This window comes from Engystomops pustulosus, chromosome 2 (assembly GCF_040894005.1).
Source record: "Engystomops pustulosus chromosome 2, aEngPut4.maternal, whole genome shotgun sequence".
Taxonomy (NCBI): Eukaryota; Metazoa; Chordata; class Amphibia; order Anura; family Leptodactylidae; genus Engystomops; species Engystomops pustulosus.
The window spans coordinates 185,248,561-185,266,690 of record NC_092412.1 but is presented as its reverse complement, the minus strand read 5'-3'; the positions used below and the strand labels follow the sequence as shown (position 1 = coordinate 185,266,690).

Genomic DNA, 18,130 nt, shown 5'->3' with positions numbered 1-18,130 from the left:
GCTTTAATTTTTTTTTTTATCTCAGCACTAACCTGATCCCGATAACTATGTGTGATACATAAATGGTGGGACAGTGGATGTGCTATCGGTGTTATACAGGTGCCAGTCTGTATAAGTATGAACAAAATTGCAAATAAAAAATCTACACCTAGCACCAACAGTGTGAATTGGTGCTAAGCGTTTTTTATTTAGACTCATACTTACCCGGTGCGGCGAAATCTGCAATGGAGCCCCAGACTGGGGATGATTGACAGTCATCATGTATTTCTTCCATTTTCTAATAATTGTGCCAACAGTTATTGCAGATTGGGGCTTATTTACTAAGGGTCCCACAGCCACATTTCTCTCAGGTTTTCCGACGTTTTCAGAGACAGGGATTTAGAAGGGGATTGTGTCACACGTGATTGGATTTTGCCGCATCGGCACCAGCTTTCATGCAACAAAAAACGGAGGGCGGGCCGTCGGATGATCCAACTGATTCGGACTGAGCTTGGGATTTAACTTTAAAATTGTGTGACAAGCCAAGCACTTACATGCGCCGGGAAGAAGATGGTGCACTCCGGGGGACCTGAGCGGGGAAGCGACACATGCAGGATATCGGGCACACAATGTAAGTGAATCGCGGCACAGTGCATTCTCATAGGATACCCTGGATTGGGGAACGCGCACGACCGGGTAAGTAAATGTGTCCCATTCTGTCTAACGCAGAAATCTACCTACAATCAAAATTTCAGACCTCTCCATTCTTTTTAGGTGGGAAAACTTGCAATATAGGTAGTGTATCAGATTCTTAATTTACCCACTGTACACACTGCATTAAACTAAGGCGGCCTGGAACCAGGGGAAGATTAAGGATACCATGGGCCCTGGGCAATTTAAAGAAGTTTGGGGCCATTTGAGCAGCGTTCACATTCTATGTTTGAATTAAGTTTTGATAGAATTTCAAAGGCAGCAGGGATCAGCTTGGCCAGTTGCATATTTATTTACATTGAAACCCTTGCTATACAGAGCAAGCACCACATGTTTGGCCTGTAAACAATGCAAAAGCTGTGGTACTCATTCCCTGATCACAAGCATTTTGGTGGAAACTAAGGGAGGAGATACTCCTGATGATCTGGACCATACAACACCAAAAATACAGCAGTCTGCATGTAGAGGGTATGGGACTCCAAACATCATAAACAAAAATAATCCAAGGAATAGCTGCTTCAATACCTGAGTCAAGTGTTATTTGACACGTTGCCAGCAGAAACATCTTGGGGAGGGGGCAGCTCTATCAGCCTGAGTCTCAGTCTCCTTGATGTATCTCCCCCTCCCCTGTGCACCCCCACCCCCTCATGTAATTTTACCGCCGCAAGAGAGAGTTAGAGGAAGGGGTGTCAGCTTGGAGGAGAGGTTACAGCGAGAATATGGGGACTTTTGGAGCTGCATCCCCTTCCCCAGCTCTCGCTTGGCTCCCAGAGGCAGATAATGTGAATAAACTTTTTAAACATTCTAATGAGAATCAGCATAGGTGAGGCTGTTTTTTTAAAGCCATCATCAGGTACAAATGACCTTCCTGATGACAGGTTCCCTTTAACACAGACTTTTTTGTGAATTGACCCACATATACTACTCACTGCATAGCAACAAATAAAGTTTGTGGTTGGCTGCATTTGCTTAACACATAGGGCTTGCTTTAGATTGTTACACTCAGCGGCGTAACTTGAATCTGTTGGGCCCCAGTGCAAAATGTGTGCCAGGCCCTCCATTACAATGTATTGTTTATAGTACTAGTCAACTCATATAGGAAAGTTACATCATATGGGCCCTCTAGGCCTCTTGGGCCCGGTTGCGATCGCACACTCTGCACCCCCTCAAGTTACGCCCCTGGTTACACTCCCTGTTACTATCATTCTACAGTACTGTAAATTTCTGCCTTTATTACTCTGGGCTGTGATATTGCTTCACCATTATCCATCAGATTTTTCTTTAATAACTGTGGAAACATATTTTCACATTTGCTGTTAGTTTTATTAAATAAACAGTAAGAAGTTTAGTACATTTATAAAAGGATGCTCACATGCAATAGCATTACAGTTTTGTCACACACATTTATTATCAATTAACATTTCTTCTTCCAGTCATAATACATATCTGCTGAAATTCCCTGCCAGAGGGTTCTGTATCGCTGAAAGACCCCTTGACAAGGAAGAGGTTAAACACTTATGTTATATCTGTACAAGGTTTTAAAGTGCTGTATACTAGTGCAGATTAAAGTGGTTTAATGTGTTCCTATACACACAACATTGGCATCCATGTGAAACAATACTGTTACAGAAAGTAAAACTTGTCACATTTCTGCAGCAGATTCTCCATTGGGTATTTTGCAAATCAGTGACAAAATTTGCATATTGTGAATTTGGCTGCATATTTGCAACAGAATTCACATCTACAGTGAAAATCTGCGGCATAGAGTGAATTTAATATCCACACCCCAGGACACTTTTGAGATTTAAGTGAGATTAGTTAATCTTTCGTTTACTTTGTTGGTACTGCAATAATCTGTAGATCTTCTGCACAAAAATCTGAAAAAGGGTTGACTCCATGCTTTGTTTCGTTGGACACATATGGCCAGATATATTATTGCGCCTGTTCCAGTTTTTTGTCCAAGTTTGCATGAAAAAAGTGTCTTTTGAGCTTGTACTTGTATTTATTATGTTTGTGCACCACAAATGTGTCGCTGATGCATTTTGTCCGACACCTTGAAATACTGTGTACCTAGGAGCGTGTTTGTAGTTTGCGACACATTTATTACTGAAATGTGCCACAATCCTTTTTCAAAAGCACAAAGCAAAGTGCATCAAGAAAAAGTAGGTGCAACAGACCTAATTCAGAGTGGGCACCACTATTTAACAATGGCCCACATTTACTAAAAACAGTGCAAACTGCAGGGTGCTCCAGATTCAGGATTTCTGGTTCTTCTTGAATCTGGCACCCTCTGCACTGCCCCGACATAGTGCACCCCTTTTTTTGGTGCAAATTTAACATAGGGCGTGCAACACATTTCTGTCAGACTTGGAATGTGGCGCACGGTCCGACTGAGCATTGGAACACCCGTTTTAGTGCAGACATTTGTATTACATGTAAAATAGTGCAGCCGCCACAAAAGAGAACTGTCACGTTTGACACAAATATGGCGGAGACACTTCTTAAATACCCATGCAAGTAGTTTGCACTGAAAAAAAAGTGCAAACTCCGACAGAAAACTGGCGCAGGGGCTTTTGTAAATGTGGGCCAATGTGTCGCAACTTGCACAAAGCAAGTGCATAAAAAATATAATTGGGCCACAAACTTTGAAGAATAAGGAAGGTGGTGCAGGTATTTTAACAAGTGACTTGTGAAATTCCCACTGCGCCTGTGCCATCCCTTAACGTTGAATTATGGCAACCTGCCTTTGACCTCCAACATGTGACTGAATAAAAGATATGACAGCCCCATTCCTTATGTCCTTGCAGGGTCTCACCATGTTGTCTTTTAGATATGGTTCGGTTATGTAGATGAGCCTTACAGTCAAATTTGCTTCTAAGAAGCTGCCTAGTTTGTCATTTGACTTTAAAACCTCATTTTAACATTTCTATTGGGTAGTAAAAAGCAAATAATTAAAGGTACAATTTAAAAAAACACTTTCAACTTGAGCCAACATTGCAAAATCAAGATTGCAGAACAATAGCATTTGAGCAACCTACCAACACAACATTTATGTTGTACATAGAGATAAGGAATGCCTGGTCAAAATAATGCGTAGAACACAATAGCAGCAAATATCAGAATCAGAAATAAAATAACATTTATGATAATTTCTGATCAGTAATGCTTGCTGCTGGAATCACACAGTGACTGAATGCCTTCAAAACCTGATAGCCCAACTCTTTTTGAGAAGTTCCAATACTCTGTGGAGCTCATCAGGTCTTCAATTAAAGAAACAAGAAGGTATCCAACCAGTTAACATTAAAACAGAGCACTCTTTCTTCTCTGCTCACTAATCCAGCTGCCGGGACTCACGTCCATTTGAAGCATCTTCATCACCCATTTGTCTTTGCGAGCACCATCTATGAATTCATCTAGAGACAGCTGACCTGCAAAGAAAGTCATAAAAATGTACATAAGTATACTAACAGTATATAAATATACATTGAGCATCAAAAGTCACAATAGAGCAAGAGGTTCTATGGGGCCCAAGGTTTCTAGGGTGGGCATGTCCACCATAACCACATAACGCATCCTCAGGTAGGGTATGAAATGTCCATTCTAGCAATATCTCTTTTATCTAACAATTTACCAATTCAAAAGTCATATGCAAATTAGCTTAGAAGATTCACTTTTAGAGGCTGTAATAGGGGATCCACTTCATGACATTCCTATCTTGGACTCTAGAGCACCTAGAACCACACGAACATATTAGAGATAAGAATCTCATCTTTCAAATTGCACCAGCCTGCAATGTGGTTGTATATGCTAAAGAACCAGAAATACAAACAGTTACAGACTTAGGGTACATTCAGACAGCCGTCTATGGGGATGTATATGTGGCCGCAAATTTGTGGCTGCATGTACATCCCTATAGACGCCAATGGCAGTTCGGTGGCGGTGCCGGTTCCGTGCCCCACACTGAGAAAAGATAGAGCATGCTCTATCTTTCCCTGTGTGTGCGGCCGTGCGCGCTTTTCCCTATGAACATGGGAGGGGTCACCTCCTCTCCAGCACACAGCGCTATACCCGCCCGGCTGCGGACGGGCGGGCATACGGCTGTCTGAATGTACCCTTAGGCAGGAATTTAATCTTTAGTGTGTCTGAATAGAAATTCATCTTCCAGACTCTAAATGTAACCAATCTCAGGTAAAAAGTGTTTCTTCTCTGCTCATTTGCATAGAATTTTGGAATTTTTTTTTTAGGTAAACAGGCCTTATTAATGACACAAGAGGGAATGTTAGAAAAGCTTTTCTAAATAACTGTCTAGCAATTGAACTATCAGCAGCATACCATCTCCATTCTCATCCACTAGTTGGAATATCCTATCCACCACTTCTTCTGGTGACAACAAAGGAGACCGATCTTCTTGACCTTGGCGACAAACTTTCTTCAAGTTGTATATGGACTGTAATAAAAATGAATATTTAACATCAAATATGAGGAAGCAAAAGAGGCTTGAAGGGGTTTTCCCACAAAAGAACATTCTCACATTTGTTAACATTAGTGATGTTAACACAATAACTGTGTATCAGTGTGAGCTCCGTGCAGGGGGCGTGGCTACAGGCTCAGAGCAGAAAGACACAGGAACTCAGCAGCACAGCTGTCACACACAAATCCCAGATGGCGGCCCAACCCCAAGTCAGAAGTTACAAGGTTGTGTCTAGGGGTGACTGAAATAGTGTACAGCAGGACTGATAGAGATAGGTTGGAATTATATCTGTGAAATGCTACATTTTTGTTAATAACAGTGAATTAGAGAAAGGGTATACCCCTTTAATAGTTTCATGAAAATAAACTTACACAAGTTGTCCCATGAAAGTGACTCACTATCCACAGGAAACCATAGGGGAAGGGGAAATTGTCAAACCATTTGACTTCTTTTTATTACTTTAATTGGGAGATGGGATGAACAATTTTTTTTTCTTTTTTTTTTCAATATTTTTACAACATTATGCTAATTATCTGTGCCATTTTCTATTAATTTACAGAATTTTTCATAAGCATAAAACGACTGTAATGTATTTTACATGTACATTTTACACTGACAGGTTGCTTATTGCACTAGGATTTGGTTTTGAATGGCTTTTGTAGATGGCAGACACATGGGTCATTGTTGGGCCCCAGGTGCTGTCATAATCCAACACCTGGCAAATACAGGTTGTGGGGCAGATATGAGACACAGTGGAACATCAAATCTCTTAAAGAAAATCCACCATCAAAATCCAGCATGATAAACCAGGAGATTCACTGTGATTGGAGGTATTCTTAACGGAAATTAAAACGTAGCTTTTATTTCTTTTTTTACAATTAAAATTATTAGGACAGAACTATACTAACAGACAAACAACATATAAAAAAAGATTCTCACTTCGTCAGTTATTGTCTTTGGTAGGTATGTGAGCATGTGTGCTCCTTGACCTACTCTGAAATTCTTGCGCTATGATTATTGGCGCACATACTGACGGAGTTGATTTATAAAAACTAATGTGGATGGATTTCGGTTTCCGTCCACATTCTGTGGGTAAGCAGGCAATATCAAAAGTAATGACCTCTAGATCCTCACTGCAGTGACCCCTGCTATCACAGTTGTGCGAGTTGGCAGAGGTGCATCTATTTAGAGCAAGGGGCTATGCTTGGCCCTATCTGCATGCTCCAAGTTTAGTTTGGATTACTGGTCTAAACTGTTTAAACTGAATTTTCTGCCTGCCATGTTTCCCTAACAGACCCTAGGGCCCTACGCGTTTCGTTTTCGCCATAAACTCATCAGGGGTAAGGTAAGGCTTAGTTAACTAGGGTTCATTATCTCATAGTCTGTGTGGTGTGCACCGTGGCCAGTGTTAGCCATGGCGCGCGCCGGTTCAGCCCCGTTTAAATCCCGGATCCTAAGCTCGTCACCGCTGGCGAGTCCCCCCCCCCCCCCGTCAGCCAATCCAAACGCACTGTGTATCTGATGACGCGTTTATGCGTCACAGGTAATTGTGCCCAATCAGCTGGTGACTCGTCACCATCGACGCCTCTCCAGGGCGGTTGTCCTAGCCTATCGCCGCCTAGTGGGCGGTGCTGTCGGCGGTTTGACCCGCCTCCTACCTAGTCCCGTTATGATTATTATCGTTACTCCTATTGCCGGTACTGTACAAGATCGCGATATGAATCAAATGTTTAGCCCAACTTAACGCATCCCTCAGAATAGACTACAGGTATAGTATTACAGAGTCGGCATGTGTTAACCAGGAGCACTAACCTATAGATCCAAATACCGTGAGGTAATCTTCTTCTTATATAAGGAGGCTACCACAGTGATAGTGCCTGGATCTATGAGTTGGTTTCCCTGGTTTATCATGCTGGATTTTGGTGGTAGATTTTACAAAAATAAACAAAGCACATAAATAGTTTTTCAAAATCTGTTAATAAATAACACTGAATGATGTAAGTTAAATATTTCAAGTATATTATGTGATTTTTTTTAAGAATTATATCATGTAGTCCATGTTATTTTTGGCATTTAATTTTTTGCTTGTGAAGTTGTATATTTCTCCACCATGTAGCACCTCTTCCAAAATGCTGTGTAATAAACTATACTTGAAATTTGTTCACAAAAGTAAAGATGTCCACACTTGCCACTTTGGTTTGTTCTGAGGACAAGAAATAGGGATTTCAGCTCAGCCAGCTTTAGGATGAAAAGCGTTTGCATATTATAACATGTCAAAGATCAAAAGGCTTACCTAAAATAAAACACTTTGGTTTCAATACTGTCACTGCCTAATGTCAATCTGGATAATAAGGGCAAGTCTCCAGCAAACCTAAGTTCAATTCTAAATTGTAGTTGAGAAGCTTAGAAGGACAGGGTCATAAGAATCCTGCTTTTTGGCATTGGCAATAAATATCATCAATATATTATCATAACACATACAAGTTGAAGAACCAAAAAAGTTAATTGTTTTATGAAATCTAACTACAGAAATGTTTATCAGACCGTGCATGCCATGCAACAAAAAGATATTAAATGAAACCTATCAAAAATCTACCTATTAAAGGAAACATATTAAGGTAGATCCGATGGCAGGTTCATCTAACGTATAGCAGCCAAACCCTTTTTAGGGCTAATCCTTTAGTTCCCTGTAACATTTATAATCTTTTATCACCCTAACATGCTAATTTTGTTAAGAGACTACTGGAGCGTGAAGTAGCCGGAGTTCACAGTAAAGCCAATAGCCTCTTTTGTTCCTTCTACCAAGAAATCTTCAGCGTGCAGCTCCTCAGTGGATTCGTTAGTAGTACAAGTGTGTGAGGATAGCAGAAGATAATACTCATAAGCTCTGTGCAAAGAAGTCATTGAATGTGGCTCTGCGCGGCTCTGCATAGATAGTCTATGCAGAGGGCAGGCTGGCTGCTGTGTGGTCTCAACGTGGTTTCTGCGCATGCACAGAAATCCGGCTTCACGGACGAGTGTGCGCAGCTACATAGAGCTGCATGCTGAAAATTTTTGGTAGAAGGAAAGAAAGAAATTAGCATATTAGGGTCATAAAATATTACAAATCTTACAGGGGACTAGAAGGGCTCAGCTGCTATAAATTAGATGAACCTGCCACCGGATCTACCTTAATAGGTAGATCTGTGAAGGTAGGTTTCGTTTAAGGTAGATCTGCTTGTAGGATTCCATTAATTTACTAAACCCTAATCTATCTTTAGCAGGAAAGAAAGGGATTGCAGAGGTTACTGAGGAATGGAGTAGCCTTTGCTCCCACTGCCCAGAGAGGCTGCTCCACGTCCCAGTAGCATCTCTGAAAAATTCCATATTAGCTAGACAAAGTTTAGCTTAGTTTAGAAAGCATTGTAGGTTTAGCTAAAGATAGATTAGGATTTAGTAGGTTAAAAGGAACCTACCATCATATCTACCTTAATAGGTAGATTTCTGATGTTAGGTTTCCTTTAAATATTGTATGTAAACGTTAATTAAAATGTACACAGTTCTTTACCTCTACTATTTCTAATAGCTCAGTCTTGTCAATACAGCCATTTCCATCTCTGTCGTACACCTTGAAGGTCCATTTCAGCTTGTGCTCAAGTTTGCCCCGTAAAACTAGATTAAGAGCAGCCACGTATTCCAGGAAATCTATTGTGTTATCCTAAAAGTGACAAAAACAGAAGATTAACTTCTTCAATTTACACACAACTTTGATGTATACTGAGACTTCTTGTATGATTTCTAACAATGAGAAGAATTATGTACGTGGAATTAGAAGCCAGGTTTTGTCATGTATATATCATACCAAGTAGGATCATTTCATAACTTTTTCCACCTTTAAAGTCACATATGATTGAAATATGCACCCTATACCATATAAAACTTGTTGACTGTATTGTTACACCTGTGCCAGTGTCTCCCTCTGCACGCAGAATATGGCTATGGTTGGATTTCATTTCTCTCTGTGTTTTTGCTTGACATTTCTTAGTGTGAATGGTTTATGTTGCTGGCTATGTTTTGACTAATTGTACCACATCCAGTTCCTCTGCAGCTTTGCTCTGGTCCAGCGGTAGTAAACTGTTGTGATTGAAAGAACTGTGCTCCAGTCATCTGCAGCAGGCTCACAGCTAGTTCATTGCTGGTCATATTGGGGCTTATTTACTAAGGGTTCGTCGGACTTTCCAATGTTTTCGGGTTTTGCACGGCTGTGACAGATATTTAACAGGATAATGTGTCGCACGCAAATGGATTTTGGCGCAGCATTTTGACGTTGGATGATCGGAATGATTTGGACTGAGCACAGGATTCAACTTTCAAATTAAGTTGCAAATTCAAGCACTTATAATGCACCAGGAAAAAGAAGGTGAACTCCATCGGACCTGAGCGGGGAAGCGACACATGCAAGATATCGGGCACACAATTTTAGTGAATCGTGGCAGAGTGCATGATTGTCGGTGAATGAACTCCTCCGAACAGGTAAGTAAATGTGCCCCATTGTCTTACTACCCTGTTTCCCCTAAAATAAGACATCCCCCAAAAATAAGACCTAGTACAATATTGTTCAGGCTTGGAAATATAAGGCCTCCCCTGAAAATAAGACCTAGCGGCCACCATTGCGGCAGCTTCCCCCACGCCATACATTAGTATTAGGAAATCTTTTAGAGGCTGCAATAGGTTGTGACATGGGGAATAATTCATGGAAGTAAATCACTGGCTGTTGTGCTGCAAATGTGATACCAACAGCTATCAGGATAAGAAGGGTCATTTATAGAAAGTGCTTTTACTAAACATGAGAGACTGGGGCCAATGGTTCTAATAGAAATAGATCATAAGAAATACAGCCTGAAATTCAGAGTTTGGAGAGTCATAAGGATGTTAGATAATTTTTTGTTCAATGATAAATGTAAATTCTTGTTCATGGATAAGCAATTAGCTTTTTGATAGAAAACGGAGGGTTGTCATTAATGGCACATTCTCAGATTGGGTTGATGTTAACAGTGGAGTGCCACAGGGGTCAGTATTGGGGCCACTTCTTTTTAATATTTTTATTAATGACATTGTAGTGGGTTTACACAGTTAAGTTTCAATATTTGCAGATGATACTAAACTGTGTAAAGAAATAAATTCTGAGGCTGATAGTATAGCATTACAAAGGGATTTGTGGAAGCTTGAGGAATGGGAAGAGAAATGGTTGATGAAGTTTAATGTAGATACATGTAAAGTTATGCACTTGGGCCATGGAACCAAAAAGTATAATTATGTTCTAAACAGTCAATTACTTGGTAAAACTGGAGTTGAAAAAGACTGGGGGTATTGGTGGATGGTAAACTTTATTTTAGTGACCAGAGCCAGGCAAAAAAATGATGGGATGTATCAAGAGAGGTATAGATTCTCATGATAAGGACATAATTTTGCCATTACATACATCACTGGTCAGACCACACATGGAATATTGTGTACAGTTTTGGATACCCGTGTATAAAAATTACATAGTAGAACCTGAACGGGTGCAGCACATAGAGCAACTAAGGTTATTAAGGGAATGGGGGGACTAGAATACAATGACAGATTACAAAATTTGGGATTATTCAGTATAGAAAAAAGAGGGCTGAGGGGAGACCTCATTGCAATGTACAAATATACCTGAATGGGCAGTACACGTATCTCTCCAAAGATAGATTTATACCTAGGCCTGTGACCAGGACAAGGGGGCATCCTCTACGCCTAGAGGAGAGGTGATTCTACCATCAGCATAGACAAAGGTTCTTTACTGTAAGACTAGGGAACTCTCTGCCACAGGAGGTTGTTATGGCGGACTCTATGTACGTGTTCAAGAGAGGCCTGGATGCCTTTCTGGAAAGCAAAATAATCACGAGTTATAGGAAAAAACATTTGTTTAATTCTTAATGGGGTTATCCCAGTTTACTAATAATTTGGGGCCGGGCAGGGGAGGGCTATTTAAAAATAATAAAGGTGCATTTACCTCCTCCGGCACCGCTGATGTCCCGTGCTGCAGTCCTTCAAATCCGTGCCCCTGTTTGTTTACAGGGGCACAGAAGCCGTGCACAGGGAGCTTCCGGCCAGCAATGTGGCCGGCTCCTCCCATCCGTCCCTATCTCTCAGCATTGTAAGCACTGGGAGATGGTGTCAGATGGGAGCTACCGGCTGGCCGAAGAGGTAAGTACACGTTTACTATTTTTAAATAGCCCACCCCGGCCCTAAATTATTAGTAAACTCAGATAACCCCTTTAAAGGTTGGACTTGATGGACTTTTTCCAGCCTTATATACTATGATACTATATTTTTATTTGAATTAAGGTGTGGGCTGTGGCTGGGTCATCCAAAACTTTTATTTTGTTCTGGTGAAAGCACTCTTTTATTGTTTTAGAGGTATGCTTTGGCTCATAGTTGTGCTAAAAGGGAAAACTCCTTCTTTATCTTCAGCTTTTTTTTCTGTAACTATTCATAATTGCCTTCACCTTGGCTTTAGTGCATATAGCCGGGCTTGAATGATTTTTCATTGTAAAAAAACTGTTTTGCTACCCTACCCTGCAGTCTAGCCAGAGAGACAAAAAGTAATGGATCAGCGAGCAGAGAGTTTAGGGTCCCAACAAGGGTGCAAACTTCAACAAACTCGAATGTCACGGCAGTATCCATATAACACTCAGGACGGCACCCCTGAAATTTTGGAGTATTTTTTCACCAAAGGGCAAGGTGCAACGTTTCAGCTCCTCAATGCTTGAAAATAGCTCCATTGAGGAACTAAAATTTCCCACCTTGCCTTTGGGTGAATAAATCTTTACAAATCTTCAGGAGTGTTGCTTCCCTGCATGTTCATTGGATACTACTCTAGCCTAGCTATATGAGGTACAACCAGTACCTGTCAGGATTTCATCCAGCCTCCTGTGAGTCAGCAGCATGGAGGGGCTTTGATAACACACCGTGTAGCCTTTCAGGATCATTAGCATAATTTCAAAAGTTGATTTAGAAGGAAGGTGGTGATATATAGCAATTATAAGATTACCACAGTGCCTGTGTCTATGAGTAAGTGTCCCAGGTTTATCATGCTTGATTTGAAATAAATTTTGGCAGTTGTGTACTGGCTACACAAGCTGATATTATTTTAGTGATGCATTTTAAATTTCCCCCTCTAAATGATTTAAATTATTTTTTCAATTAATTATTCAAGATTTTGGGTCACACTGAAGGTGGGAAAAAATCTGACATCATTTGTCTCAGTCAGATGTTTTTACCAGACAAAAAACTATTTTAACATACATGTTTATATCCGCATATTTCTGAGTATTTCAAGTGAAGCTAATTAGCAACAGCTACTACAGTCCCGAAAGGTTAGAGGGGTTGTCTGGCTTTTTTTTTAAAATGTAGAGGTGGGCTAGGGGGACAGTAAATAAAAAATAAATATGTACTCATCTTTTCCAGTGCTGCCTGTCATGCCCACCCGCCCCCTGTTCCAGTCCCTGATGCAGCAGAGAAGGTGAGTCCATATTTAATTCTTTTCTTAACAGACCCTACACCCCACCCCCAACAACAGCAGCCCGCAGCTCATTTTCCAACAGATTTTTATAAAATGAAAGCTGAGCTCTGATTGGTTGCCATGGTCTACAAGAAGAGTTCCGCTCTTAGAAACTAACATTATGTTCATTATTGTTGATTATTGTTATTAATATAATATTTGGTGTATCCATATTACATTGTATAATTTGACACAAAAGAAGCAAACCATACTGCAGGCTCTACAGCAATGAAATCAGCGAAAGATCAAGAGGATCCTATAATATCTTTTTTGAAATAAGTTTAATAAAAAATAGAAAAACTTTTTACAAGAGTGCGAAATGCATTGGTCACAGCCTCCCAGTATATAGCCAGCCAGCCCCCTGTAGTATATAGCCTGCCAGCCCCTGTAGTATATAGCCAGACAGCCCCCTTGTTGTATACACCCAGCCAGCCCCCTGTAGTATAGAGCCTGCAGCCCCTGTAGTATATAGCCAGCCAGCCCCTCTAGTATATTGCCTGCCAGCCCCCTCTGGTATATAGCCTGCCAGCCCCTCTAATATATAGCCTGCCAGCCCCCTGTAGTATATAGTCTGACAGCCCCCTCTAGTATAAAGCCTGCCAGCCCCTGAAGTATATAGCCTGCCAGCCCCCTGTAGTATATAGCCTGCCAGCCCCTGTAGTATATAGCCAGCCTCTCTAGTATATAGCCTGCCAGCCACTCTAGTATATATAACCTGCCAGCCCCCTCTAGTATATAGCCTGCCAGCCCCCTCTAGTATATAGTCTGACAGCCCCCTCTAGTATATAGCCTGCCAGCCCCATCTAGTATATAGCCTGCCAGCCCCCTTAGTATACAGCCTGTCATCCCCTGTAAAATATAGCCTGCAAGCCCCTGTAGCATATAGCCAGCCAACCCCTGTAGTATACAGCCTTCCAGCCCCTGTAGTAAAAAAAAAAAATTAACACTGTACTCACCTTTTCGGCATCCTTTGTAGGTCCTCTCCTGCTTCCGATGCTGCCTTGGGTCCTTCGGTCCTCTTCGGTTCTTCCGTTGCTCTTCTGCTCCTCTTTAGGAGGTTCAGCTCCTCTACGGGTCTTCGCTCTCGGCCGGCACACAAAATGACGTCAGCCGCTTGCCAACATCATTGTTTGTGAGCTGCCGGCAGCGCAAGGGGACCCAAAGAGGAGCGGAACTTCCTGAAGAGTAGCCGAAGAGGAGCGGAAGAACTCGAAGAGGATTCGAAGGACATGAGGCGGCACCGGAGCATCGGAAGCAGAAGAAGACCTACGGGGGACATCGGAAAGGTGAGTATAGTGTTAATTTTTTTATAGAAGAGTATAAGCCGAGTTAGAGTTTTTCAACACAAATTTTGTGCTCAAAATCTCAGCTTATACTCGAGTATATTTGATAGCTTTAGGATTTTGACTAATGTTTTAGTGGAGATATCTATGTAGACCTTTGTAATTTAGCCATGATTAATATTGTTCCACTGTTAATGAACTAGATGTATCTAAATGGATTAAATGTATTTTGGCATATGTATTTTTAAACCAGTATACATTATCTGAAATTATACATGTTTCTGGGTTAGGTTATACATAAATTGACCCCTGTACATATTGTCCCATATTTGTACTGAATTTTAAACAATCCCCTACTTTCTTTTGGATATTTAATTTAATAAAATGAAATGTTATTTATTTGCGTGTTTGTAATAAATCATTGGTAGGTTAAATTGAATCTTATTGTGCCTTTTGGTAACAACCTTTTGGGACTTTACATTGTTGTAAGTTTCCCTTTCCAATTGCTTTTTTTTGTTATAATAATATTGTCATCTATTCATATCTGAAATGGCTTCAAAAGTTTTGTTATGCTTCAAGGCTTCCATAGTATAGAATACATTTAAGTAAATTTGCTTGGATAAAAGACTTGCTGACATTTAGAGATGTTAATATCTTACAGTTCTAGTGATAATTCTCCCTCCTGAATATTATATTGAGGCTGATGGTAAAAGCAGAATCAGCAACTGAAAAAATCTAAAGCCCTAACAAAAAAAAATATCCAGAAAATTGGTGCTATAGCAGTTAACCCCGGTAAAAATGTGTCCTAACCTGCCACCTGAAAAAAATTCTGGTTGGAACGGAAATTTAAAAAAAAAACATTTTTATTGTAACATATATGTCTGGTCAGACAGTTTGGTTTCTGCTCAGGACTAGAGCTTCAGTCTCCAGTAATAGTCTCAGTGTCCTTATTACTAGTTGAACACATCTAATCACTAATATTTATAAACCCACTTCTGTTTCATGTTTAGCCAGGCTGCTCCATACATGCTGATTGATCCACAGGCAACATGGTATATCGCACGAGCAGAGGGGAAAGGTTCTCAATAACATATATTTAATTGAACAGGCATCTTCTCTATCTTAGAAAGATTACACCGACTTCTAAGTGCAGAAATCGTAAAGCTATGAATAAATAACAAGTTATACTGTGTATTTTCCCACAAGTAAATAGACACAGATATCTGATTGCTTGTGTTATAGCATAAAAGATTTAAGGGCAAAACTTACCCCATTTTTATCAAAAGCTCTGAACATATGTTCCACATAGTCTGCTGCTTCTTGGTTGTCAGTCACGCCGAAGAAACGCTTAAATTCATGCATAAAAAGAGTTCCACTAGGGCATTCTACAACAAATTTCTTATACCATTCCTGGAGCTCGGCCACATCTATTTCCACCCTGTTAGACTCCTCACTGAGGTGCTGCCCCATCTTCACAAATGTCTTTTATGGCACTCCGTCTCCTCAGTCTTGCTTTCCCTCTTCACTCAATGACCCAATGACCTTATGTTTGTGAGACAATATGAATATGGTGCCACCCATGCAGCTTTGTAGTCCTGCCTCTGCAAACCACATTCCAAGTGTTTCTGCTTTGTGGAATGGTGAGAGAGAAGAAAGGTCCAATTGTTCTTGTACAAGAAAATATAAAACGGCTCAAAAGAATATCAGTTTTCTAATATGGTGTACCCACTCGCATTCAGTCTTCTCATCTGGAAGTATCTTTCTTGATCCATCCCTTGTCATTGGCATTTATCTGTATTAACAGATTAACTGTAAACAGAAATCCGAGCTTTTACTGGATACAATCAGAAATCAGAAATTGTTGTAAGTCCGGTGTGCGCCTAACAGTGCCTGTTCCCAGATAATGCTCTGTCTGATCTGCACAAGGAGACGATGGAGGGGGTTGGCTCCATTAGACTAAATACAACATGTGTTGCCAGATAGGGATAAGACCTAAGATCATTAGAAGATTCTCATAAGGATGCTCTCATGTGATTCTTAAAGGTACAATACACCATGCAAGTTACTACACGGTACAAATATATAATAATGAATTCTACTGTATCTGTTACATTTATTTCAAGTATAGAAATTAATCAGAGTGGCAATAATAAAAAGGCAAAGAGGAAAATCAGAAAAAGAGCATATATTAGATTTAAAGCTAAACTGTATTCTCTCTTTTTGTGCTTTATGGGAGACAGGTCTAGGGTAGAAAGAAGAGAAAGCACCTAATAGGACCTTCATTCCTAAATTGTATGGGGAAGATACATAAGCTAGTAGTAAAGAGACAACCTCCATGTGTTTTTTAATGTAAAAACTGCTACTCTTCTGAAGGCGTTAACTCTTGTCAGATAACATGCTGTCCAAAGTCAGGTCATCACTGCAGTCAATCTTTAAAGGGGTTGTCCGACAGCATAAAAAAACCTATTGGTGGCCGGGATGGGGCTGGTTAAAAAAATAAACATTTACTCACCTCTGCGGTCCTTCCAGGTGCCCACAAACAGGGGCACGAAAGCAACGCTGCATTCAGCTTCATGCCATGGCCTTGCCCACCGTCCCGCATAATACAATGCTGGGAATAGGGATGGGTGGACATGTCCGGCCACCTCAGCCGGCCCAGAAGATGAGCGCAGTGCAGTGCAGCCCCTGTTTGTTTACATGGGGCATGGACCGGAGTGATGGCAGCACAGGAAGCCGGAAGCACTCCTGGCCACCAACAGGTTTTTTATACTGTCAGACAACCTCTTTAAAGGCATAAGTGACATTCAACAAATTTTGAATAAAACAGTTTCTGGCTATTTATAAACTGGATTATGCATGTTACTAGTTTTCACTATTGTGTGCTCCATCTCTAATATTGAGTTGCAAAGGTCCTATATACAGTATATATATACAACCGTTTAAAAGTTGTTTAAAAAACAATTTTGTGTTTTCCATGAAAACTCATACTTTTATTTTTCAAATGAGTTGCAAAATGAATAGAATATATAGCCAAGACATTGACAAGGTTTGAAATATATATTTTTTGCTTTCATCAAAGAAGGCTACCTTTTATGCAATTCCAGCATTGCAGACCTTTGGCATTCTAACTGTTAATTTGCTGAGGTAATCTAGAGATATTTCACCCCATGCTTCCAGACGCCCATCCCACAAGTTGTATTGGCTTGATGGGCACTTTTTACGTATCATACAGTCAAGCTGCTCCCACAACAGCTCAATGGGATTCTGAGATCTGGTGACTGGGGTGGCCACTCCACTATAGATAGAATAACAGCTGTCTGCTTCTTCCCTAAATAGTTCATGTATAATGTGCAGGTGAGCTTTGGGTCATTGTCCTGTTGTAGCATGAAATTGGCTACAATCAAGTGCTGTCCACAGGGCATGGCAAGGCATGAAAGTGAAGTGATAGCCTTCCTTATTTAAAATCACCTTGATCTCCCAATTTTTCAGCACCAAAGCAACCCCAGACCATCATATTACCTCCAACATGCTTGACAAATGGCATCAAGCACTATTTCAGCAACTTTTCAGTTGTTCTGCGTCTCACTTTTGTTCTTCTGTGTGATCCAAACACCTCAAACTTAGATTCGTCTGTCCATAACACTTTTTTCCAATCTTCCTCTGTCAAATGTCAGTGTTCTTTTGTCCATATTAATCTTTTCCTTTTATTAGCCTGTCTCGGATATGGCTGTTTCTTTATCACTCTGCCCTGAAGGGCAGCACCTGGAGTTACCTCTTCACTGTAGAGGTTGACACTGGCATTTGGCGGGTTCTAATTAATGAAGCTGCCAATTGAGAAATGTTTAGTTTCTTGGCAATTCATAACATGGAATGGCCTTTATTTCTAAGAACGAGAATAGACTTTTTTTCTGGCCATTATGAGATTTTCATAGAACAAACAAATGTGATGCCCAAGATTGTAAACCAGCTCAAAGAAAGGTCAGTTTTATAGCTTCTCTAATTGGCCTGTTTTCAGCTTTGCTGGCATACTTGAACAAGGGTTTTCAAGGGTTTTTTAAACATCAATTAGCCTTCTTACCCCAGTTAGCAAACACAATTTACCATTAAGTCCACAAC

At 40.6% G+C, this 18,130-nt stretch overlaps 1 protein-coding gene across 1 annotated transcript; it reads right to left on the bottom strand.

The window, feature by feature from the left end:
* Window positions 1–1,991: 1,991 nt before the first annotated feature.
* LOC140119013 (guanylyl cyclase-activating protein 2) lies at window positions 1,992–15,948 on the bottom strand. Its single transcript, XM_072137590.1, has 4 exons — window positions 15,284–15,948; window positions 8,709–8,858; window positions 5,023–5,137; window positions 1,992–4,118 (listed from the first exon to the last, which is right to left on the bottom strand). Exons 1-4 carry the CDS (start codon window positions 15,482–15,484, stop codon window positions 3,991–3,993), a joined length of 594 nt encoding a protein of 197 aa, XP_071993691.1. The 5' UTR covers window positions 15,485–15,948; the 3' UTR covers window positions 1,992–3,990.
* Between the last annotated feature and the right edge of the window lie 2,182 nt (window positions 15,949–18,130).